Genomic DNA, 25,791 nt, shown 5'->3' with positions numbered 1-25,791 from the left:
AGGATGTGCAGACATAAGACCCAAAAGATTTCTAAACAGAAAAGAGGCAACAGAACATCTCTCTGACCCTCAGTGTGCTCTCTAAGACCTTGACCTCCAGACACATCAGTCTGAAATCAGATATGACCAGCAGAAAGGAAACCGAAGCCCAGAATGACTGACACAAGCAAACACTTTGTTCCAATATTACCTAGAGTCTGACCTCCAACAAAACACCCACATATACACTGGCAGTGATAAGAGACAGGTTTGTGACTTACTACCCAGATTAAAATGAAGAAAATAAAATCCAAAAGTGAACAAATACTAGATAGATAGATAGATAGATAGATAGATAGATAGATAGATAGATAGATAGATAGATAGATAGATAGACTATCATGATTTATACTTAAGACTGCAAATATACTACAATAATGTAATGTGTATAGATTTTGTTTTATTATGTCCTTTTCATGAATATGTTGAAACTAGCATATTTTGCTGCATTAATGCACTTCCGGCTCTTTTTCTCCATATTTTAAATTACAGTGGTCCTAAAAGTATTGCATTGCATAACATAACATTCCACTAGCATTAGAGAACCAGAAAGAAATTATTTTTGTCTTCAAATATATAATTTTATAATTTAATATCTTTTTGCTTGAGTGTGCCTTTATTTGATGCAACTAGGTTTGATGTTCATACATTTTGAGTGTAGCTTAAGTGCCACTGTAGCCAGACCGTTTGAGATGAGTGCTTTCCATTGAGAAGTATTCAAAGTCAGTGTGAATATTCAGTAAGCTGCAGATATGGCTGGACTCTAAATTGAGGCAGCTACACTATATGTGCAATTAAAGTAGGAATTGCATCAAATATAATTGACACATATACCAAGGAATGAGGACAGATTCCATCCATGTGGCCAGACTTTCATTCCCCGGAGCATTTAAGTTAAAAAACCTTCAACAAATTTCAGTTTCTCATTTAAAGTCAATCATTAGATAAAGGTATCCCTCCACTCTTGCTGACATTTATTTAACAAATCACGTCACAACATTTTTCAAGGAAGGACTGGAATGAGAGCTTAACCTGCTACAAACTGAGATAACCATGATTGACAGGTGAGTCATGTTAATGACACAGAGCTCACAGTGCCAATAGATACTTTCATTGTTTGATGCTACTTCCACACATTTGCTCTTCTGTTGTTGTTTTGTTAATGAACATAACAGATTAACATCATGAACATTAGTCTAAACAAATGGGTCGAGGTTTGCCTGAAGTTTGCCCCTGCTGGTAGATGCTGTAATACACATTTCCTTTGCCAAAAATGCCTCTTTCGCCATTGAAGGCCATTTAAAAGTTATGGAGGCTTGTTTTTGCCACTGAATACAAAATTAAAAAATGTAATTGCAATTTTTTATCTCAGAATTCTGACTTTGTTTTCTCGCAATTGCAAGTTTACATTTCACAATTCAGAATTGCAAGATATAAACTTGCAACTGCGAGTCACAATGCAAGTCAGAATTGTGCAAAATAACAATTGCAAGTTATAAAGTTAGAATTGTAAGATATAAGATTATAAGAAAAAGTCGCAATAAAAATAAATAAAAAAAAAGTATGCCGAGGTGGAAATAAGCTTCCATAAGTAGCTGTGTTTTGATAGAAATAAAAACATTAGCAAGGAGTGGTGTTATCGTTAACTTTAACTGTTATAAATAAATAAAATATAAATATCAGTTGAAAAACTTAAACTTGAATGAAACAGTGTTGCCTTGACAAACTAACTGAAATAAATGTTTAATTTGAAGTACTAACATTACTAAAACTGAAATAAAAATAAATAAAAGCTAAATAAAAATATAAAACAATAATAAAAATTCCAAAATCACAGAATTACTAACACGTAAACAAAAAGTAAAATGATGACTAGAAATATAAAAATAAAATCTAATTAAACATACTAATTAATAGGCCTACTATAATAGTAAAGTAATACTAAAATTTGCAAGTAACAATCACTATTCCATAATAGTATAATACAAACATAGTATAATATTGTATAGTATAATTAATAATATAATGGTATAATCAATAGTACTAAATAATACATATGGCAAGCAACATAAAAACAGTGAATATTCCCTTTTATTAGATGTTTCACCAGTGACATTATAATGTGTAAGTCTGAAAATAAGTTTTGTCCACTCCTTTGTTTATCCTGCTGCAGATGTATCATGGTTGCTGTCTAAATATTAGACCTATTACACATATATGTAATTAATTATATGAGCCAAACCAATTTATATGTGTTGTTGTGTTATTGTTGTGCTTTGTGTAACCATATATTATCACAAAGGCAGAACAGAGCGACTGCAAGATTATCAACAAATCCACACAGAATGGAAAACTACAACCTTTCACCCCTAAACAAAGGGAACTGTGGGTCTCCATCACTCACTCTCCAGTGATAAATGTTGTATGCTGAAGAAGTGATGTGGACCTTTATGTCTGTGAATGACAGACTGACTGATGACTAAGACATTCACAATGTTTACGGCTCATATTTTCATACTATTATTGGATAAAAACATTGATTTTTCTCTTTTGATGCTTAGTGCAAAGTTATTGAATATGACCTCAGAGAATAGGTTATTCTCCATCTTATACACACTGAAAAAAAGTGCATACGGCTTGTCATTATGTTTAAGAACTTTTTATACTTCACTCAATAAATTCACTTTTCTGCATTGTCATTGGTCTTATGTAATTGAGTTTAGTTGCCTTGAAGTAAAACTAAGTTTTTTGGGTGTAATTTAAACTAATTGCTTTAAATCAAATTACAATTTTAAGTCCACGTTCAAACCACGTGACTACTGACGTCATCGAGTTTGGGTTCGAGAATTTTCTGTTCGGCCGCCATCTTGTTTTGCTGTATGAATATCACGTTGCGGATACGAAATTTCCACAGTATTGGTGAGTAATCCTACAACTACGTTTTCATTAAGTTTTATCTCTGTTGATATAGACGTGTATGATAATGAAGTAGAATTCAGTGAATTAATGCATGTGTTTAGTTTAATAATATTAGTTTTATTTTAAAGGCTGGTCAGAGTCATCAGATATTTCAAGTGTAGTTATAGGCCTAAGTAAACGATGGAGAGCCATTAATAAATACTTTAGTAATAGATCATTTGTGGACTTTTTAATTACATGATTTATTTGGGTTTTTCCTGCATCGAGAATTACGAGGCCTCCGTCAAATGTCGTGCCCCATCCGGCTGTCCACAAAACTCAGACAGGCAGTCACGCCTCACATGCTCAGATTAGGCCTGTCGCGATAATTAAATAATCATATATATATATATATATATATATGTATATATATATATATGTGTGTGTGTGTGTGTGTGTGTGTGTGTGTGTGTGTGTGTGTGTGTGTGTGTGTGTGTGTGTGCTACACAATCCTTTAGAAATTCTAATATAATGATTTAAGTGGTCTAAAGGTATTTCATATCTTGTTGTGAGGGACAGAAGAAATTTGACATCGCTAAATTAAAGTTCACGGAAACTCATCTTCCCTCAGCTCCAGCTGTCAATCATTCTCCATTCAGCATTCAAACAGCACGTCAGTACCAGGTCAGTACGGTAAAACTCCTCGTCTACCATGTTTAATGATCGTGACAGCCCTAGCTCAGATACCCATTTTCCAAGCAGGATTTTACTACCTTCACCTCATTTTGAGCCAGGAAAACCCCTAAAATAGTATATAATTGTTACTGTCGGAAGAGATTGTATATAATACATTGCGTGTATATCTGCATTGCGTTCATTGAGTGGATTGCATAAAGTTTCTGACATTTGATTGATGAAGAAACATTGGTGAATGAGAAAAATAAAGTAGGAAAAGTGGTTTATACTTTAAAATTAGTCAAGTAACAGTTTAGTTGGTGTGATGAAACCAAAGTTATTATGCTTCAAATCAAATGACAAGTTTGTTCCGTTTAAGTGACCACTGACGACATCGGTTTGGCTTGGGAAAATTCTTATTGACCACCATCTTCTTTTGCTGCAGGATAACCTCGTGGTGGACACAAAATGACATTGTTGACGGTTTTATTATTGAATGTTTTTTTTATTATTATTAAGTCATGCACTAAATCGGTTTCAGTATTGACTTTTGTAAATCAAATGAATTCTTCCTCAAATGTTTTTAGAACAAGTGGAAATTCTGGTTTCTGTGAGATTGTTGGAAGATTGCACTAAATAAACAGTGAAATGTTTGATTCCAGAGTGTAAAAGGCTTATTTTGTCAGACAAAAATTCAGTGATATTTCATGTTGTGTGTAATTTTGTTTTGTATTTATTTTGATATTTAATATCTAAAAGTTTGAAAAATGAAGTTAATCCAAATAATAATCTATAATTTAATGCTAAGTAAACAACTCTTTGGTTGAAAGAGTATTTTTACTTTCAATTGACTATTGTGTAAATACATTTTTTTAAGTTGAGAAAATGTAAACCAGTTGACCGATTAATAAAAGTAAATCTTTTTTTTTTTTTTTTTTTTTTTTACCATCTCAATGCTCAAAATTGATCAAATGAATGCATGCTTTAAATAGGTTATTGTACACGTAAGTTAATCACCGTTCTAAACTAATGTGCTGCTGCATTGGGGGATGTGGTTCGTCTGATGGTGCTTGGAACCCTAAAAATAAAAGTTAATTAAATAAAACTATAATATCTAATACTAACAAATGTAATACTATAATACTAAAATTACATTGGAAATCAACATAATTATGGTAGATGTTGCATCATTGGATAATTTCTGGGAAGGAAATTACACACTTTTTAAGGCAACTTGCAAAGAAAGAACACTGTGTGGAGACAGTGACTTCTCTAACACAGACATGAAACCAACGGTTGCTAATAAGAACAAGATGTCCAAAAGAAACTGCAGGAAAATGCAAGGTGCTTGCTTGTGCATTCAAATTATCAAAATGAGAAGGTTTGTGATTTAAAGTCTATCTCAAGTGCCCGTGTGTGTGTGTGTGTGTGTGTGTGTGTGTGTGTGTGTGCTTCTTAAAGATCTCTTACCTCCTCGAGGACATCAGCCAGCTTGCTCAATATTTCTTCTGAAAGACCCCGGAACGTCAGGACACTGTCAGTGAGAGACAACTTACGTCATTATGTTGTAAAAAAAAAAAGAAACAATCATCTGTAAATGTGTGATGGAAGAGATCCTTATCTAAGGCTGAAGGGTCTTTTGGTCTTTGTTAATGTTATGTAACTTCAGTGTTTATTTCCTCAAAATAACAAATATTTCATATACTGAATATCACTGTACACCGGGTACATTTCTTATCTGCCCTGAGATGGTTCAAACAGGTGGTCACAATCACACATTGACATAAACCCAGAGTTGCTCTCTGCCTCGGAAACAACAATAATATCCCTCAATCACTATAATACAACATTTCTAAACATATCTGGTCATGTGTTGCGTAATGGAGGAAAAGGTTTGTGTCTGGCTAATTTGTATACGCTGAGCTCATTAGCCAAAAAGCCAAGGCATTATCTAGATTATGTAATAAAAGCTGTAATTTATCTAAATCTAAATGAATCATGTTTAGCAGGAGAGGCCGTCTGATCGTAGATTGTCCCTGATGAGATCTGCGCATCTTTGTCTTGTTGCATTAGCAAACGCACACACTTTACAGGGACGGGCTCCATGTTTCACTGCTGTGTGTCATGAGATGATCATACATCAATAACAGCTCCTGCATAAATATTTCACATGCCATAAAAAATTCAACGGGCCATTAAAGTCTCCTATTACAGTTTAGCATAAGACTGCAGCAGAGAAATCTAAAGGTTTTATGGACAGGCCATTCTGAGCAAACATTTGTGTCTGAAAATTACAGGATTTTATATTCTTTGTCATTTCATTTAAAAAGGTTGCTGACGAAATTTCAAGAAATCTTATTTTTCCCATCTGAGATTCAAAGTATCATGGCTGTAACCATCATAAGACATTTGGGAAGCAGCATATGGAGACATATCTGCCTAATATTCAACAAATGTGAATAAGCCTTGCAAAATACCAACAGTTATTAAATTGTACTAATATTTTTACTTTATATATGTTATTTAAATACTGTAATATGAATAGATTCTGGCAGTATTCACTTTGTAAAATATATATATATATATATATATATATATATATATATATAGAAGAGAAACTTAGTGCTATTTGAACCATGTGGTAGCAAAAATGGGGTCATTCACTTAAATATGTCAGAAACAACATATTATTATTTTTAAAATAACTGTTTGAGGGTGTGTTCACACTTGTAATTCACTTCTCTTGGTTCTTTTGTTCTGGACCAAAATAGAAAGTGATACATCTAGTCATGGCTCGCTTAGCATTCACACTGTCATTTTTTACACCAAACCTAAATATACAAACCAAACAAACAAACAAAACAGCTTGTATGACGTATTTTGCGACTGAACTTACCGAACATACCAAACATGTGTGTTGGGAAAAATGCGCTCGTTGTATGTCCGTACATATGATGGTATTTTTACCAGCTGAGAACTCACAAAGAGTTTATAAAATGTGTGAAGGAGTCAAAAGAGTGGCAGAAATTCCTCTGTTACACACAAACGAAGATCTGGTGCAAGATGACATGGTTCCGATCTCTGTACTGAACTGCAATGGGCAATATCACGACTATGATGAGAAAAACCAGGGCTGCGTCCGGAATCACATACTCTCTAAACTTATTTTGAACAAGTACTTCCTTTGCAACCTCCTTTGGCCTCATGGGAGAAGTATCCATTGTATTCACACTTCAGAATCTCTACCAGAAAAGTAGGACATCCGGGACTACTCTTTTATGAATATTGTGAACTCAACACTGCATCTTGGATTGAAGCTATGGGGAACGCCATCAGCATGACTGGTGTCTGAAGCACATGTAAACACACCAATAGACCAATGGCAGACTGGCATATATCCCCTTTTGATGCCCCCAAGGGTGGATACTAGGTGAACGAACTAGATGGGCAGTATTTTCCCTCCCTTTTGTTCACTTCCCTCCCCAACTGTGTTTGGGTCTTTAAGTAGGGATAGCACTCCCCTTAGAATGGCCCTGGTTTGACAATGCTAATAAGTAGAGGAAGTTCTTAGGAGGGCTGTCCCTCCTTGTTATCTGTCTCTCACGATGGTCATCACGACGGCCATTACTCAGGTACTCTCTTTGGGGTTAATACAAAACGAACTAAGAACGGTATGCATTACATCCCCTCTATTTTGTTTGCTTCCCCTTCCCAACTACTGTTGGGTCTACAGTATAAGCAGAGTGCTCATTCCATTAGAGGAGTGGGTCTTTGGCAATGGCAATGCTAACGAATTGAGGAAGTTCACCTAGAAAAAAAAAGAAAAAAGTACTAAATAAATAACTAGGCGCTGGCTAAAGCAGGTCCTAGACCTAGAGGAATGTTCTACCTATAAGGGTAAGGCAGCGTCCCTTGCTCCCCTCGAAAAGCAGGGTTCCTCCCCCAGACTTTAAGTAAGGCTAGGCTGTGGCTGCTCCTTGGAGAAGCAGCAACATCAGAAATGGTTGCCGTTGAGTTTTTTTTAACATCACGGGTTCTCTTTTGTAAGTTGCCCTTTGAGCCGTAGATTTGAGTGAGGTGCTTTACTCCCTCACCACTACCTTGGGTATTACCAGCTGCTTTGACATGATTATCAGGTTAAATGACTTGTAACGTGTGCAAAAGCGCACAACCTCCCGAGTGTCCGAACTCACACAGTGTACGCCCGCCTTCAGTAGAGCTACAGCTCCCCTCCAATTTCCAGAGGGGTTGAGTTTATTGCAAGAATCTGTTGCATCTAAGAATATGTGCCATTCTTATACTACAGCCTTTTCTATGAGAATCAAGGTTGCGTCTCCCCCAGAGGTAGTGTTAATGGCCAAGGTCGCAGTGATCACACACACAATGTTGCTTAGTAGACATGAGCCTGGATTAACTCAGAACTAAATATGAAACCTGAATTTCATATTGGCCTATAAACACGAAGCATCAAATGCACAAGTTCTGTTCAGCATCTGATGCATTCACATGTACTCTGCTTTTGTGTGTTAATGGCTGTAGGTTCAAAGCATAATTGACCAAATTAAGTCTAATTATTCAAATAATAAATACAGCTGGAGGGATGGGGTAATATCATTAACATTAGATGAAACCACATTAGATGATTCATTAAAAACAATTGCATTACTGTTCGTTTTCCACATTTTAATACTTAAGAAGGAGAGACCGGGAGATTGGGAGCTAAAGAGAGTTTCTGTGGCAATGAATTCTGTGGCTTCCCAAGAAACTTCTCTGTTCTGCCTCAGTGTCTTTAAAGTCTTTGATGAAGACTTCTTTCATCCAGTTAGGCTCAGGAGCCTAACAATGCAGAATTGAGAATTCTGTCTTTAATATGTAAAATATGCCCCATGCTCTCTTCTCTGGGTGCCATTATGCAAATTAAGATGTCAGATGATAAAGAAAGAGATGCACTTCCATGACAAGACAGCTGCTCACCTTTTCAATAACTCCATGTACTCTGCATGTTTGATGAGTCCTGTCCTCATCATGATGGTCTGGAAGCACTGTCTGTCGATGGCCCATAACTTCACACTGGTCACAGCTGAAACAAACATCAGAAAACACGGCATTAGTTTGTGAACGTAATCATAATCAGCACCCAAAGCTTTTCTTACAATATGAACATGAAATTTAGATGTTTAATTGTCATACAAGTAATTCTGATTATCAATTTAATTGTCTGTTCTGTTCATGGTACTTCCAGTGTACGCTTAATATAAACGGAGCTTCAGAAGAAGTCTTTATGTAAGGAATAATTGACGATGAGCCACTGAATTATTAGAAAAAAACTGTAGTATTTCCATATTTAACTTTCATACGCAGTATAATGAGAATGGCACAATGAGAATTACATGATTACTAATATTTAAGTACTAAAATATTTATCAATTATTTAAAAAATAATTGTCCATTTTAAAATCATTATGCAATATGTTGTAGTATTATTATGATTATATTCTACAAAAATGAATAATAATAAGTAAATAAATAAAGTTAAACTTATTCACAATGCATGGGTAAGTAAACTGCAGTATTTATTTGGCTCAAAATCAGTGACGACCTCAAACTTCAACACATAAATTACACTAAATACAACAAACATTATATAACTGCTGAATCCAAACCATAATGATAAACAGCATTAAATGACTAAATATTTAGAAATAGTGCAGCACAGACTGTTGGATATTTCGTCATTAAAGTGTGGACTCAAAGGAGGAATGCTGGGGCTGAAGGGATTGATTATTGCCTCTTGGTCTACTGAACTCTGACTCCTGCAGGAATGTGCACTTCTTTAAGACACTCAGGTGAGATATGATGGATCAACAGCTGTCAGTGAAACAGAAACTACTGTATGATGTTAGAAAACTTCAATGATATATTGAACCCATGTTGTTTTTCTGAGAGGGCCAGACTGCTGTCAAAGTAACAAACAGGTTTTGTGTATATTATAGACATTGCTAAAGCAATAAAAACAAGGCGACATTGATGTATGTGAAAGTGACTTTTTTGGAAAATTATGCCTTTTGTTAGAATGTGTTTATTATTGATTTTCACACAATAACATACTGAAGTGCTTCAAACTGCACTGACAGTAAAAATTTCCAGCGGTGATGAAGAATAATCAGAAAACACTGAAGCATAAATAAACAGTGAGCTGTCGCATCTGAATACAGCCACTGACTCATTCAGAGGAATTCATCTGAATTTATGATGGGCTCAAATCTTTTAATAGTCTCTGATAACAACAGGAAATAAACAGCCTTTCGAAATATACCTACTCGGCACATAGGTTTTTTTTTATCATGTGAAGAGCATTTATTATTTATCACACCAAGACGCACATCCAAGTATAAGAACAACAGCATCTAGAGGAACAGTTTGTTATTAGATATAGAGCATGAATGTAGATTCCAGATGTGAAAATCATATTATTTTAAAGTTGCCATGAAATTAAAATTCACCATCTAATTTGTAAATGCAATGGCAGACAGAACATGAAGTTCTGAGATTAAGTTATAGATTAATTCTCCAGCTTAAAAGCTAAAATGTTCAGCTTTGAAAAAATAAAAAATATAAAATTGTTAAATGTTAAATACAAATAGTCAAATTTCCAGTGAAGTGAACTTTACCCATAGTACTTCAGGGGATGTTGCTGTTACCATAAAAACAAAAACTACACCAAATGAGCTCAGCAACAACCTACTGCTTCCTAAGTATTACAAATCATATATATATTTGCAATTTAATATAGGCCTATCTGAATACTTTTAATTAAAAAAGTATAAAAAATGTAATCCCGCCAAAAATACTGTATGATAAGAATCAGTGACTGCAAATCAATAATTTGTATTGTACCAAGTTCTCTGTTCATAAAAAAAGTAAGAAAAAAACTAAACTTAAAAGTACAGTAACCTGAACAAGCACAAAGGATTTTGGAAATGCTACAACTGTATTCAACTGTTGTTCAGCGTGAGTGTGTTTATTACATTTGCACATTGATATGCTGCCTGCTAGTTGTAATACGTGACTGGAATCAGTGAGAAATGTCACAGGCATTAAATGTTTTGATCATTCATCCTTCATTTGCAATGAATGTTACAGACCCACCTACCGTTATCAAGGTGTTTAAGTGGATGAGATTTCTGAAGAGCTTGCTAGAATACATGCGCTCACTCATGCAAACTATTTTGCACAATTGACAGCACAATTGACCAGCATCTGTTGAAAAATATTCGTTTAAAACAGGAAACAACTAATACAAAGTAAATAAAAAGCCAAAAAACATCAGATTTTGTGAACATTAAACTGCTTTGTGCAAAAGTTCTGGTGTGACTTTGTTTATGTAAATTCAATGCATTCATAGAGCTAAAAAAAAAAAAAAAAAAGAGCAGGCCTCTAGCAATGCCAAGGTCATTCTCAGGGAATACCTAGTTCAGGCATGAAACTCTAGATGGTGCGGGCTGATAGGTCTGACTCATTTGGTAGCAATCACATCATTATCTACATAGACCAGCTGATTGGTTGTTGCTGCATCAGCAGCCAATGGGCTATAGTGTTGCGGTTAGGACGGTCCTCCACCGTCCCCAGCTCCACCTGTTTAGATCTGCTTTGGGGGTTTATTCATATGTTACATGTGCAGCAGCAGCAGCAGCATGTCTGTGGATGTATTGGCAGTCTTGGTACTTGCTCTGCAGCAGCAGCAGCATAGCAGATCTATTCCGCCAAGACCAAATACATTAGCATTGCCATATCCATTACCATACCAATCTCCCGAGAGTTGTCATGACAGAAATGCATGAACTGATCAAATGTGTACCATAAATGCAACAAAGGTCACTTTAGATAAAAGTGTCTGCAAAACGCACGAATGTAAAAGGTGCTTCAGTACCTTAAAAATCACTGTTCACATGACTCTTGGCTGTGCATTAGAATTATACCATGATTAGGATGCCTGAGTAAGTGCATATACATGCCACAGATGTTGCTTCAGATCAGTACATGACATCAACTTACAGTGAGAGCGATCAGAAAGCAGACGTCTCCATATGCTCCCTTAATCAATAAAAAAAAAAGAAAAATACAAATGTGATCTTTATCTAAAGTCATTTTTGCCTATTAGTATGGTTGAATTGGATCATCGAAGGTCAGCAGCAAAGACCATTGGTTAATAAAGTAAGTGAGATTAAATACATAAAGAATATTTGTGTTAATTAAAGGTACAATATGTAAGAATTTTGTAATAAAATATCCAGAAATCACTTGCACAGTGTGATATATTTCCTGCAGTTGTGTACTTACAATATCCCAAAAGTTCCCAAAGATTTTTAATTTCAGAGAAATTCCAATTTTAAATAATTGGCCATCCCGGAAATCCTGTTCACTTGTCGCCTGTCACTGACGTAATATCCGTGTTATCCCTGGTTTCCGCTCAAGTACTGCCATAGTAACCATGACGACAGACGTGGACTTCTGTGCATAATGAGTGTAGTGCGTAACCTCTGGCTGCACGCTGTTGTTGTTTCGTTCAAACATTATGGACCATGGCAAGCAGACTTTGGGAAAAAAGGAGAACTAAAACGAGGATCAATATCAGCGACTAACTTGGACTTGACAGCGCTTCACGAGTCACGACTTCACAGAGACGCAGCTCTTGTATGTACTTTATTAGACAGGTGAGCAAATGTACATAAAACGAATCAATGTTTTATAGCTCAACATGATGAAATGTTAGAATATGATCAGTGTGTTATTCTAATGTTGATCTCGCTCACTGCTAGTCTCATACAGACAAACTAACACATAGAATAACATTATAACTTTAACACACTCAAATGCAGTTTAGTGTGATAGTGTAGAGCAAGTGAAACAGCGCTGCGTTACCTCACAAGTTCCATTCGTCTAATACACGTCTAATAGACTGACCTGTGTGAGCACTAATACAGCACTTGCGTTTGGTAGAATGAAATCTCCATTCCTTTACATCCGTGGGACTCGCGTGTGGCGCTGATATCATGATAAAAACATCAGTGTATTCGCTCATCCATAAACATTATTAGATCCATCGGCTTGACGACAAGTTCCATAATTCCGCAGGAAATTTTGCGTCATCAACTTACGCCTTTGTTATTGTAAGAGGTTAGCGACCCCTAGTGGCGAAAAAAATACATATTGTACCTTTAACATATTTAATTATTACAGTTTTGCATAATATTCTGAGTTTGCATTTCAATGTTTTTATTCATTTTGAAGAATACGAGATCTGTTTTTGTGCAAGTGAGAAGGGTAATGCATGCTCACATTTGATTCTGAATTATAATATCCATCTTGTTTACAGAGCGCACACAACACCTCTGCACTTACTCCTGATTTCTCAACATGGGGACAGGAGAGGTGTCAGTCAAAAATGGGGGGAAAAATAACTTGCATTACTTCTTTGAAAAAGTAACACATATATTTTTGTAAATTGCCATAACTTCTAAACAAAACATTACTGCATTAAGCTACATTTAATACATGACTATATTAACATATCAGCATTTTTAATATGAATACAGCCACATTTCTGCCAAAAAAGTTTGTTTTACTAAAGTTAATTCATAAGTTTTGGTGTGAAATGTCTCTAACTAGTTTGTTCTCGGAACAATGTTTCGCCTGTTTTTTTTTTGTTGTTGTTTTTTTGCGTCAATGTTGAGAATATCAGCGCTGTTTCATCTGGCTTTTTACAAGCTTAAATCACATAGGCATTTGTGGGTTTATAATAGAGATAGAGAATTCTGCGCTGAATTTAAATGTTTCTCAGTGGATCGCGCAGCTCTGTGTAAATCGATACCTAATGTTCGTGTGATCGAGATCAGCCCGCACAGCTGCTTTGTCCGCGATCGCTGTTTTTTGGGCCGAGCTGATAATGCTATGCGCTGCTCAGATCAAACAAGTTTTGTTCCGCTTTTTGAGCGTTTGCCATTTGATGTTTCTCATACGCAACGCAAATGACAGCGTATAATCAAAGAGAGTTGGGTAATTTTTTTGTAGAGGCAAAAGTTCAAATTGAAACGTTTAGTTGAAAAGGTCGCAAAATTATACCATTTATTCGAAGTCTGGAACCCCGAAGGCAAGTTGGGGCTATTTAGGGAGCGCGGGGCACAACCTAACGCGGGGCTAGTTGTAACACGCTTGTTTTAAATACTTCCGCACATGCTTGGATGACGAAACTTTGTGTATTTACTAGTTGCCATATCAACACTATATAGAAAAAAAAAATCCGCCAAAATGTTTTTTTTTTTTGGAAGATATCCATAGACATTTATTAAACCATAGCAAAAGTAAATTTCTTACTTAAGTTAATTTTTCATCTCTATTTTTTGTGTTTATTTAAAATAAGACAAATCTGATATTATTTTAATCTCCAAGATGTTATTTAACTGTTGAGATAGTTCTTTAATGCTTCACTAACTAGCAGAAGACACTAGCAGGGTTTAAATCCCATTTGTGCAGGCGGGGGCATGTTGTAACACTGCGTTACAATGTGCCCCTATTAGAAATATGCTATTATATTCTATACTTTTATTAATTTTATTGAGAAAACGTGAGAAAAAGGTGAATAAAGACTGAGAGTCAATGTTCAAAAATTACTAATTATTTATTTGTTTTGAACTATGTTGTATAGCTGTGTTTTCATGTGTTCGTAGTCAAAACTCAAAAATGAGTTTATATTTAATTATTAAAAATTGCCATTATTTTATATGAAATTTTTTTTTAATTGTATTTTATTTAGAAAATATTTTAGTTTGTTTTGTATATTTTTTTTATTAGATCAGATAACATTTTAAGCTGTCATATGTTATGTTACAATGTGCCCCCACACATGTTACAATGTACCCCACCTATGGGGCATGTTGTCACATTTCACTTCTATTCTTTCGGGGTATATCAAGAAAAAAGTATATACTGTATTAATAAAACAAAAACACATAATTGTACTAGACATGTGGGAAAGTAATGTGGGAAAAAATAAATACTCTGAACCATAAGTAGATTTACACAAACTGAGAAAGTCAAAAAGCGTTACTTTGTGCCCCGCTCTCCCCTATAGAATGTGTTTAGCGGGCAACTCACAGGCACTGCAATTAAAATATAATGTAAGCAAATTTAAAAGTGCAGCCTTATAAAACTAACTTTCTGTCAGTGGCTATAGGCCGACTCTTCTTCCTCAGTTGTTGTTTTTTACACGTAGCATATAAGTGATCATATTAGTGCCCCGCCTGCTGTTGGCTGTTCATATTGCTTTATTAGACTTTTTTTTTGTTTTTTTGCCGACGGCCCTCGGTTGGACGGCCGTTCTGGACTTTTCCAGAACGCACAGATTGTCAGTCCGTCCCTGTTTAAAGGTAATGTGTTACTTTACTAGTTAGGCCGGTGACACACTGGATGCGTGGCGTAAGCGTCTCAGCTGCGTGGCGTGTCCGTTTTTATTTCGGCTCCCATGTTAACAGCTTGCACACTGCCTGCGTGACACGCGCGTCTCAGGCGCGGCTCGAGCCGCGCGGAAAACGTACTCGGTTACTAACGTAACCTCGGTTCTCTCTAGAGAGGAAACGAGTACTGCGTAATATCTTACGCTAGGGGAAATCTCTTTTCCGCGAGATACTGAAGCCAAAAAATTATCCTTAATTTTGAAATAATGTAAAACGCGTTGCGGCAGCATGCAGACATAGGCGAGACAGCTCGCGCGCCTATTGGCTGCCCTGCGGCAACTGCAGCAGCCTATCGATAAGGCCCTATCGTGACGTCATCACCAATGGGGGCGCTTCGCGCCCCATACGTCACGTCCCGCCGAAACGGGCGTGGCCTGGGGCTATAAATATAGCATCGAAAGGCTAGCTTACCGGTTTTTCATCGCCGGAGCGAACCGGAGCGTGCGCAGGCACGGCAAGATACGCAGTACTCGTTTCCTCTCTAGAGAGAACCGAGGTTACGTTAGTAACCGAGTACGTTCTCTTACGAGAGGTACTCTCGTACTGCGTAATATCTTACGCTAGGGGAAACAGTGTAAAACGCCGTGCATGCTATGATCCAGCACCAAAGTCCCAAGGGCAGGTGCCCGGGCTCATGTAGTACATGATCATAAGTGACTCACAGAGAGCCCAGGAAGAGTGGCTAGAATAGCATCATTCCTGTAATGCAGCATCCTATAAGAACAGTTATAGTGATGGTATTTACTCAGTCAGGGCGACCCCGGCCTGGACTGATGAATATAGTGGGTCTTACACATTGCCCATAGAGCTGCGCGATCTAAACGAGCGTTGCTCGCGCTATTTTGGTATTCTGGGCCGGACGTACTCGGGGCAGACAGTACCGATTTCTAGACTGAAAGCAGCTTAGCTTGCAGAGCGGGAACCTCTAGGTTATAAAACCTTATAAATGTAGACGGGGAGGCCCAGCCTGCCGCCATACAGATATCTTGCAAGGCAATCCCACTAGACCAAGCCCACGACGAGGCCACGCCTCTCGTGGAGTGCGCTCTGACACCCAATGGGCACTGCAAGCCCTTAGAGGTGTAAGCCAGCGCTATAGCATCGACTATCCATCTGGATAGGCTCTGTTTCGAAACGGCGAGTCCCTTAGAACGTCCGTAGAGTGAAACAAAGAGCTGCTCCGTCTGTCTGAAAACAGACGTGCGGGACACATAAGCCCTTAGCGCCCTGACTGGGCAAAGGAAGCTGGCGTCCTTCTCCTCGTTAGAGACCGGCAGGGCAGACAGGGAAATTACCTGGGCCCTGAACGGTGTATTGAGGGATTTAGGGACGTACCCGTGCCTTGGTTTGAGTATGACTTTCGAGTCATTTGGCCCAAACTCCATACACGTCGCGCTCACTGAGAGCGCTTGTAAGTCCCCTATGCGCTTCACTGAAGCGAGAGCCAGAAGAAACACCGTTTTGAAAGACAAGTGTTTGATATCTACTGACTGGATAGGCTCAAATGGGGCACCCTTCATGGCCTCCAAGACCGTAGAAAGGTCCCATATGGGGACTGAGGGAGGTCTGGGAGGATTTAACCTCTTAGCTCCTCTAAGGAACCGAATGACCAGATCGTTCCTTCCTAGTGACTGACCAAGCGTTGGTTTGGAAAACGCTGCTATAGCCGCCACATAGACTTTGAGCGTGGATGGGGCTCTGCCTTCATCCAGTAGCTCTTGTAGGAAGGAGAGAACCTCCGTCACTCCACAGTCCAGGGGTGAAAAGCCGCGTGCTGTGCACCAGCTGGAGAACACTGACCATTTTGAGGAATAGAGCCGTCTCGTAGAGGGAGCTCTAGCCTGCATGATCGTGTTTAACACTCCCTCTGGGATATCAGAGGGTACCCGTTGATGGCCCACGCATGTAGGGACCAAAGCTCCGGGCGAGGATGCCAGATCGAGCCCCTGGCTTGAGAGAGGAGGTCCCTCCTCACTGGTATTGGCCATGGGGCAGTGCTCGTCAGCTGCATAAGAACTGGGAACCAAGCCTGGTTCTTCCAGAACGGAGCAACCAGTAACACTGAGCATCTGCTTTCCCTGATCCGCTCTAATACCTGAGGTAGGAGCGTGATGGGGGGAAAGGCATAGAGCGGGCAGCGGGGCCAGACGTGGGCCAGCGCATCCCTGCTCTTTGAGAAAAATTCCGGGCAGTGAGCGTTTTCTTGAGACGCAAACAGGTCTATCTTTGCTCTGCCGAATGTCTGCCACAGCAGTTGGACTGTCTGCGGATGCAGTGACCATTCTCCTGCTGGAACATTGTTCCTGGACAGTCTGTCTGGTCCCACATTCAGGTGGCCAGGCACATGCGCTGCTCTGAGCGAGCGCAAATTGTGCTGAGCCCATACCAGGAGGCGTTTCGCTAACCTGTATAGGTTTCGGGATGTGATGCCTCCCTGGCGATTTATGTAGGCTACCACTGACATGTTGTCCGAGCGGACCAAGACGTGGTGTCCTGCTATTTGGGGACGAAAGCGCCTCAGCGCGTTGTCGACTGCCATCATTTCCAGGCAGTTTATGTGCAGAAGCTTTTCCCGTTCTGACCACTGGCCAAAAAACGGTCTGCCCTCGAGCAGTGCTCCCCATCCCGAGGTGGAGGCGTCCGTGGACACCACCTTCACACTCGAGGAAGTCCCCAGGCTTACACCTGACTGGTACCAGTCGGTCGCTCTCCAGGGTATCAGTGCTGAGACGCATTCCTGATCGACCTTGAGACGAAAGAGACCTGAAGTCCATGCTCGACGCGGTACTTGCGCTTGTAGCCAGAACTGCAGTGGGCGCATGCGAAGCAGACCCAGCTGGAGAACTGTGGATGCTGCTGCCATGAGACCGAGCATCCTTTGAAACTTCTTTAGCGGGACTATAGTGCCGCGGCGGAAGGTTTCTGTCATGCGCTGAATAGTCAATCTGCGCTGTAGCGATATTTGAGCTGTCATTGACAGCGAGTCCAGTTCTGTGCCCAGGAAAGATATTCTCTGACTGGGAGACAGTGAACTTTTCGCCCAGTTGACTTTGAGACCCAGATTCTCGAGATGTTCGAGTAAAATGGTTCTGTGTTCTATGAGCTCCGTATGTGACTGAGCTAGAACCAGCCAATCGTCCAAGTAGTTCAAAACTCGCATTCCCCGAAGTTTCAGGGGAGCGAGGGCTGCGTCCATGCACTTCGTGAATGTACGGGGTGCTAGGGACAGGCCAAACGGTAGGACTGTGTATTGATAAGCCTGGCCCTCGAAGGCGAATCTCAAAAATTGCCTGTGACGTGACGCTATTTGTATTTGGAAATACGCGTCTTTCAGATCTATTGACACAAACCAGTCCCCGTGGCGAATTTGCGCGAGGATTTTCTTGGTTGTGAGCATTCTGAACCTGCGTTTTGAAAGCGCTACGTTCAGTTGTCTTAGATCTAGAATGGGTCTGAGACCCCCGTCTTTTTTCGGAACCAGAAAATATCTGCTGTATAGCCCCCCTTCGCTCTGAGCTTGAGATAAAGGCTCTATTGCCCCTTTGCTCAACAGCTTCGCAATTTCGGTACGAAGTACACTTGCTACTTCCTTTTCTACCGTGGTTTCGACTCGCACCGCACAACGGCGGGGACGTCGAGCGAACTGTAGCGAATAGCCTCTTTTTATAATGTTCAGCACCCATTCTGATACACCGGGAAGCTTTGCCCACGCATGTGCGTGCATAGCTAAGGGTTGAATGAGATTGGAGCTCTGGTCGTGACATAGTGGCGACCGGGGAGCTTCGGTATGCTGTATTATAGACACCGCATTTGCAGCGCTCGAGGCGGGGAGTGTTTTGATCACAGCGGGCGGTTCGCCCGCGCTCGGCTCTCTCACGGCAGGTAGCTGAGAGACGGCGAGCGTGGGGGAAACCGAGGGATTCGTCATGTCTGTGAGTGAATGTGGGCGCAGGACAGCGGGCACATTTGCACTGAAAACACCATCGACCTGAGTCGGTTGTATGTGTGTTGGTTTCGTTTTTACAGAAACCAAGAGACATGCAGCGTGTAGTGTTTGTGGGCACTGGGACGTGGGCACGTTCACTACATTCTGTGCGCAATCGACATGAGTCGATTTTATGTGCGCGAGCCCTGTGGGGCGGGCTGTGTCTGTGTGTAGGAATGGGCACTGGGCAGTGGGCATTTTTACTACACTCATAACACCGTCGGCCGTGGCCGGAATACCAGAAAATACGCTCTTTACAGGATTTATCTGGGTCGCCGTGAAAACGGCGTTTGTGTACAGGCAAGCGGGTAATGCAACCGACTTGTTTACTGCAGAGTACACTGGAACAGTCGCATGTAATGGAACTGGACGAGCGGGAAGTTTTGGTGGAAACCCGGCCGCAGCGGGGCTTGAACACCGTCGTTTTCCTAAGCTGGCTAGGAAGACTTTGAGGCCTCGGGCTTCATCTCAACCTTCGGCCGAGTCCCACGCTGTGGGGGGCGGCGGCCGGCAGAGCGAGAGCGTGGTCTCTGGTCCCGGGCCTGTCGACGCTGTGAAGCGGCGGCGGGGGGCGGTGGCTGCGAGCTGCGAGCAGACGGCTGTTTAGAGCGGCCTGATGCGGAGCTAGAGCGCTTTGGCAAAAAGTGCTTCATGGCCTGCGACGTCTTTTGTACCTCAGCGAATCTGTCCGCGAAATCTTTGACGGACGATCCAAAGAGGCCAGTAGCAGAAACGGGGGCGTCGAGGAACACAGAGCGCTCCGAGTCCGGCATTTCTGAAAGCGTCAGCCAGAGGTGTCTCTCAGCAACGGTGAGAGAGGCCATGTTCCGCCCTATGGCCTGTGCAGCGGATTTCGTAGCGCGGAGTGCGAGGTCCGTAGCGCTCCTTAAATCCGCCACGTTGATTGCTTCCGTGCCTTCCTCGTCCAGCTTTCGGAGAAGGTTAGCTTGGAAGATCTGGAGAGTGGCCATAGTGTGTAGCGCTGATGCAGCCTGCCCAGCGGCGGTGTAAGCGCGACTGTGCAGGGTGGAAGTAGCGCGGCAGGCTTTTGAAGGTAGCGCCGTCTTAGTCCGCCGTCCAGCAGAGGGCGGGCAAAGATGGGCTGCTACCGCCTCCTCCACTAGAGGGAGAGCGAGGTATCCTCTGTCTTTGGCACCGTCCACCACGGAGAATGCCGCCGAAGCAGAGGAACGTAGCCTGGCTGAAAAAGGGGCGCTCCAAGACTTTGCCAGTTCTTCATGAAGCTCAGGAAGAAACGGGGCGGGTCTTGAGGGCGTGGAAACGCGGTCCCCTTGCAGAAAACAGCCGTCCAGACGGTTGCGTGTAGGCTCGGCGGGCGCGGACCACTCGAGGCCGAGGCTCTCTGTGGCCTGTGTGAGCAGACGCATCAGCTCAGCTTCAATGCTGGCCCGTTTTCCTGACGACTCGCGGGCAGAAGAAGGGGCGAGGTCCACAGAGCTCGCCCAATCCTCGCTGTCCGAAGCCAGGATAGAGCAGTTGTCCTCCTCGAAAACTGCCGCTTCTTCCTTGTCATCTCCGGCGGAAGCGGCGGCCAGCGGCGGCCACTGTCCGGGAGTGAGAGACTCGAGAGAAGCAGACGGCGAAGCTGGCAGGCGCACCGGCGAGCTTTTCTCGGTGGGAGGCTCAGGGATCCGCTGAGCACGGCGCTTTTTACGGCGCGGCGTCGAAGCGGGGGGTGCAGGCTCGTGGAAAGTTGCCATGCGAGTCCTCAGAGTCGCCATAGGCATAAGCTCGCAGTGAGGGCATCCGCCGTCAGCGAGCGCTAGAGCCGCATGTCCTTCACCCAGGCAGGAAACGCAGATGACATGGCGGTCCCCGTCGCTGAGTGGGGCTCGGCACGAGCCACAGGATGGACGAGACATCTTGAAAAAGACGCTCTGCTCTTTTAGAAAGGGAGTGTGAGTCGCGGCGGCGAACACACACAATGCAATGAAAGGATATAACGCCGGATAGCGTAGCAGGAACGGTGGTTGAAGGCGGCGCGGCCAGCGACTCCAGGTACCGAACTCGTCCCGCTGAAATGCTGTTTCCACGGCGCGGCTTCTTCTCTCTGGATCCAGCGATGCGTGAGCTCCGCTGAAGAGATGAAAAATCGGTAAGCTAGCCTTTCGATGCTATATTTATAGCCCCAGGCCACGCCCGTTTCGGCGGGACGTGACGTATGGGGCGCGAAGCGCCCCCATTGGTGATGACGTCACGATAGGGCCTTATCGATAGGCTGCTGCAGTTGCCGCAGGGCAGCCAATAGGCGCGCGAGCTGTCTCGCCTATGTCTGCATGCTGCCGCAACGCGTTTTACATTATTTCAAAATTAAGGATAATTTTTTGGCTTCAGTATCTCGCGGAAAAGAGATTTCCCCTAGCGTAAGATATTACGCAGTACGAGAGTACCTCTCGTAAGAGAACGCGTGCATGCTAGAAATAGAACCGACGCCTATTTTTCACGCGACACGCAAGCGTCTTGGAAGCGTTTCCAAGCACAATTGAATAGGAAAAGATGTTTATATGACATTTTGACTCGAATACATATTAATAAATGTCATTTTGATGTTTGAAAGTGTCTAGGGTTTGACATAAATGCAAATATAAATGCAATTTAAAAAAATATTATCGATTTTCAAATACTGCACCTGTCAATACAGAACGAAATATTCTATAGTCTATATTGCCGTCAACACTGCCGACGTTGTCTCTGCTGCTATATATTTATGTTTAACATGAAGTATAGGCCTTCCACAACTCTCTCCCCATGTGTCAAATATATCACCTAGCAGCAGCAGCGCCGCGTCAGACACGCTTCTGGTGTGCAAAGACATGGAAAACGCGACGCAGCCGCCACGCAGCTGACACGCAACAGAAACGCCACGCTCACGCCACGCATCCAGTGTGTCACCGGCCTTACTTGGAAAAGTAACCTGATTATGTGACTTGCACTACAAATAATCTGTTACCCCCAACACTGATCCCAGCTAACAGGGAACATTCTCAGAACTTTGACTAATGTTCTGGCAAGGTTCTCTCAAAGTTATGAGCAAACATTCTTCCAGTAACATTAATAGAACATTCAGTCTGTTATTGTTAACAGTCTGCTAGTCAGCAGAAACAATTGTGAATTAAATGTAAATTCTTTAATAGCAAATCCAAAATAACACGCAGGAGAATACAGGAACAAGAATGAAAAAGCACTAACCTAACATGAAAACGATAAGGAGAGGTAATGAGGAAACTAAATGAACAACAAACAGGTGAACGTAATCAGTAAACAAGGGAACAAACTGGCACAAACTGAGAAACTAGGTCAACTTCCAAAGATAGGGAACACAGGCGTACAGGGAAAACGGAACAAAAACACAATGAAACTTAACAGAACATAGGCTACATGTTACATGTCTTAAATAATGTTCACAAAATGTTATAAAAAAAAATAATTAAACACCATTCATGTTTTGATTTTTTCTGAAATGTTTAAGTTGGATGGTCTTTAATGTTTTTTTAAATGTTTCAGAATATTCAGAAACATTCAAAAGTAATATTCCCATAATGTTTGCAAAATTATAAAATGGAATGTCCCCTTAACGTTCGCATTACTCAAAAAAAATTATGTAAACCATTAAAGCAACGTTCAGAGAACTTCTCATAACCTAAAGTTAGCAAAATGTTCTTAAAACATATATTTGTTTGGTAAAATCAAAAAAAAAATTTCCAAGCTTTGTTTTGGTGCCAAAACTAAAAGTATAACACTATCATAGAGAAGAAACTCCAGAGAAGTCTTTTTCCTCCCCTGAAAAAACAAATAAAATAAATAATAAAAAATTTGAGAAGCAAGAGACACACATCTCAGTTGCTTTCCATTGAATCCTGTTAAGGTCTACTAAAAACATTTGTCATTTGTGATTTTTCTTCTCCTAGATATGCTACAGCTTTGCAGATGGGTTAGATCTATGTGCATCAGACAGATGAAGTATAAACAGAATTCTGTCTAATACATCTATCACAAGAGGCACTGCTAAAACTGAGTTCAGTTTTGTGCCTGACTGACTTCATCGGGTCTAAGCTAAATACTTCAGACTTTCATCTGACACCTATTTTTTTTTCTGCCTGGAAGGAGAGAAAGAGAATAAGAGTGAGAGTAAGTAACAAAAAAGAGAGGTATGAGCTACTCAACAGAGAGACAGGCAGTCCTGGCAGATTTATGAAGTGCAAAACAGCCGTTATGCAGGCAGTGACTTTACTGTTTTAAACACCCACTCTCTGCTGTGTATTAAAGAGAGAGAGCAAAATCAGCTCCTGTTTGGATCCATAATGACATTCAGCCCTGTGGCAGATCAGAATTCATCAGATACACACAACAATTTAACAGCATCCACCTACACAACTGCCAACATATGTTCATGAACACAAACATTACTTGTGCTGCATTTCAAATTTACTCCATATTTACCTGAATCTAAATCCCTCCATTAAGCTAGATCAAATGACTATTTAACAAAACCCAGCACAGCTTCCATCCTCTGATTTATGCGTACATTTCAGACACCAGAGCAAATAGTGATGGCTATGGACGCAGATCTCATTTCTGATCATGTCTGTATGGGTCTGCACAACATATGGAATATTCCCAATATCCACCTTTTTCCTGAGTAAATAATGAGCGGCGCCATGATGGATTCTAACTTCTATTTGGATGATGTCCTGTTACGGTCTCCATAGGAACCCATTGGTAAAACGGGGTAAAAATAGCGGCTGAATTAAACCTAATTAAACAGAAACTTTCAGAACATTACTAAAAATGTAAATGAGCACAGGTAAGCTGCGCTGTTGTTGACTGCCACAACAACAGCAATAAACTGAAGAAATTGCTGGAAAGTATTTGCATATTATTATAATTATTATTACTATTATATGTAGTCATATAAATATTATTATTAAATAAAATAGCTGAAACTTTAAGTACCAATTAAACAACATACAATAGATTACAACAATAAAACATTTACAACAATAAAACATTAAAACAATCAGACCAATAACCAATAACAGACCAATAACTGATGAGAATGTAAATGTGTGCCTTGAAATGCAATGTAAGTTGCTTTGGATAAAAGCGTTTGCCAAATGCATAAATGTAAAATGTAAAAAAAAAAAAAAACCTTTAAGATTATATTCATAAATAGTAGTGTATGTATTAGTATTATTATTATTGTTATTATTACATTATTATTTAAGTTGTTTTTCAAGCAAATTTCCATCTTTGTTTTGGGCTATATCTAACAGGTTAATTTACACATTTCTGAGTTGAGAATGAATGGCTGTTATTCAAAAAGTGAAGTACCAAAAATAAACATTACATAAATGTGCATGCCGTTATTGGGTGCTATTATAGAGAATCTCCAATGGGTGCATACATACATCATTTATGCACATATGCTAATATTTTTTACCTGAATCACCTATGATATAGCAAAAAAAAAAAAATTATATGAGCAGGTTTTGAGCAGAACAGTTTCCCTGCAGGCCATCAACACCCAGAGATTCTTCCCAGCAGCGCTGATAAAAATGATGTTCTAAATTAACATGTAGATAGAAGCTGTGTGGTCAGAGGCAACGCACGTCCCAGCATGCTCTCTGATAGCACATGAGTTAATATTATTCATGAGGGAGAGGAAACGTATCACCAACAAACTTGCCCTGACACGACCCGTTCTCTTTCAACCCTACACTAACAGATTCATCTCCCCATAAAACCAGATTTAGTGGCATGATTTACAGCCATATTTTAAAAGTGACAAACATGCCATACACAAATACTTTTTCATTTACAGAGAAAACAAGACCAATCAGACATGCGAAAGTGCAAAAACAATATACACAGATGAGCCAAAACATTATGACCACCTGCCTAATATGCTGTTGGTCCTCCGTGCGCTGTCAAAACAGCAGCAACCTGCCGAGGCCTGGACTCTACAAAACCCCTGAAGGTGTTCTGAGGTATCTGGCACCAAGACGTTAACAAGAGATCAACTTGTTGGTCTGGCACATCTAGATGCTCAATTGGGTTGAGATCTGGGGAATTTGGAGGCCATGGCAACACCTTTAACTCTTCATTATGTTCCTCAAACCATTCCTGAACAATGTAGACATAATCCTGCTGAAAGAGGCCATGAATGGCCAGACCCAGGGTTTCCCAGCAGAACATTGCTCAGAGCATCACACTCCCTTCCACCGGCTTGTAGTCGTCCCACAGTGCATCCTGGTGCCATCACTTTCCAAGGTAATACACAGCCGTCCACATGATGTAAAAGATAACAGGACTCATCAGACCAGGTCACCTTTTTCCACTGCTCCAAGGTCCAGTTTTGATGCTCGCGTGCCCATTGTAGGCGCTTTCAATGGTGGACATGCACTCTGATTAGTCTGCGGCTACACAGTCCCATATTCAGCAGAGTGCGATGCACTGTGTGTTGTGATACATTCCTCCCATAACCATCATTCAAATTGTGTATGACCTTTGCCACAGTAGACCTTCTGTTGACTTGGACCAGACAGATAGCTTTCGTTGCCCTCAAGCATCGATGAGCCTTGGGTGCCCAACACCCGGTTTGTGGTTCCCTCCTCAGACCACTGTTGGTGAATTCTCACCACTGCTGACCGGGAGCAACAC

The 25,791-nt window shown here is 40.8% G+C and overlaps 2 protein-coding genes across 4 annotated transcripts in view; one reads left to right on the top strand and one right to left on the bottom strand.

The window, feature by feature from the left end:
* Positions 1-25,791, top strand: part of LOC309486870 (uncharacterized protein) — a gene marked incomplete at its 3' end in the record, with an annotated part of 250,462 nt that overhangs the window by 142,595 nt on the left and 82,076 nt on the right. The window lies entirely within an intron of this gene.
* The window catches only part of prkg1a (protein kinase cGMP-dependent 1a), a 103,899-nt gene that overhangs the window by 26,843 nt on the left and 51,265 nt on the right, over positions 1-25,791 (bottom strand). For all 3 annotated transcript variants that reach the window (XM_082154471.1, XM_082154472.1, XM_082154470.1), the window contains exons 4-5: positions 8,587-8,692; positions 5,083-5,146 (exon numbers count right to left, since the gene is read on the bottom strand). In XM_082154471.1, coding sequence (XP_082010597.1) covers positions 5,083-5,146; positions 8,587-8,692 — 170 coding nt within the window. The remainder of the gene's footprint in view (positions 1-5,082; positions 5,147-8,586; positions 8,693-25,791) is intronic.

The sequence above is a fragment of the Leuciscus leuciscus genome, assembly GCF_965113295.1.
Source record: "Leuciscus leuciscus genome assembly, chromosome: 22".
NCBI classification, from domain to species: domain Eukaryota; kingdom Metazoa; phylum Chordata; class Actinopteri; order Cypriniformes; family Leuciscidae; genus Leuciscus; species Leuciscus leuciscus.
The sequence above is the reverse complement of the archived record's forward strand: the minus strand, read 5'-3'. Positions and strand labels throughout refer to the sequence as shown.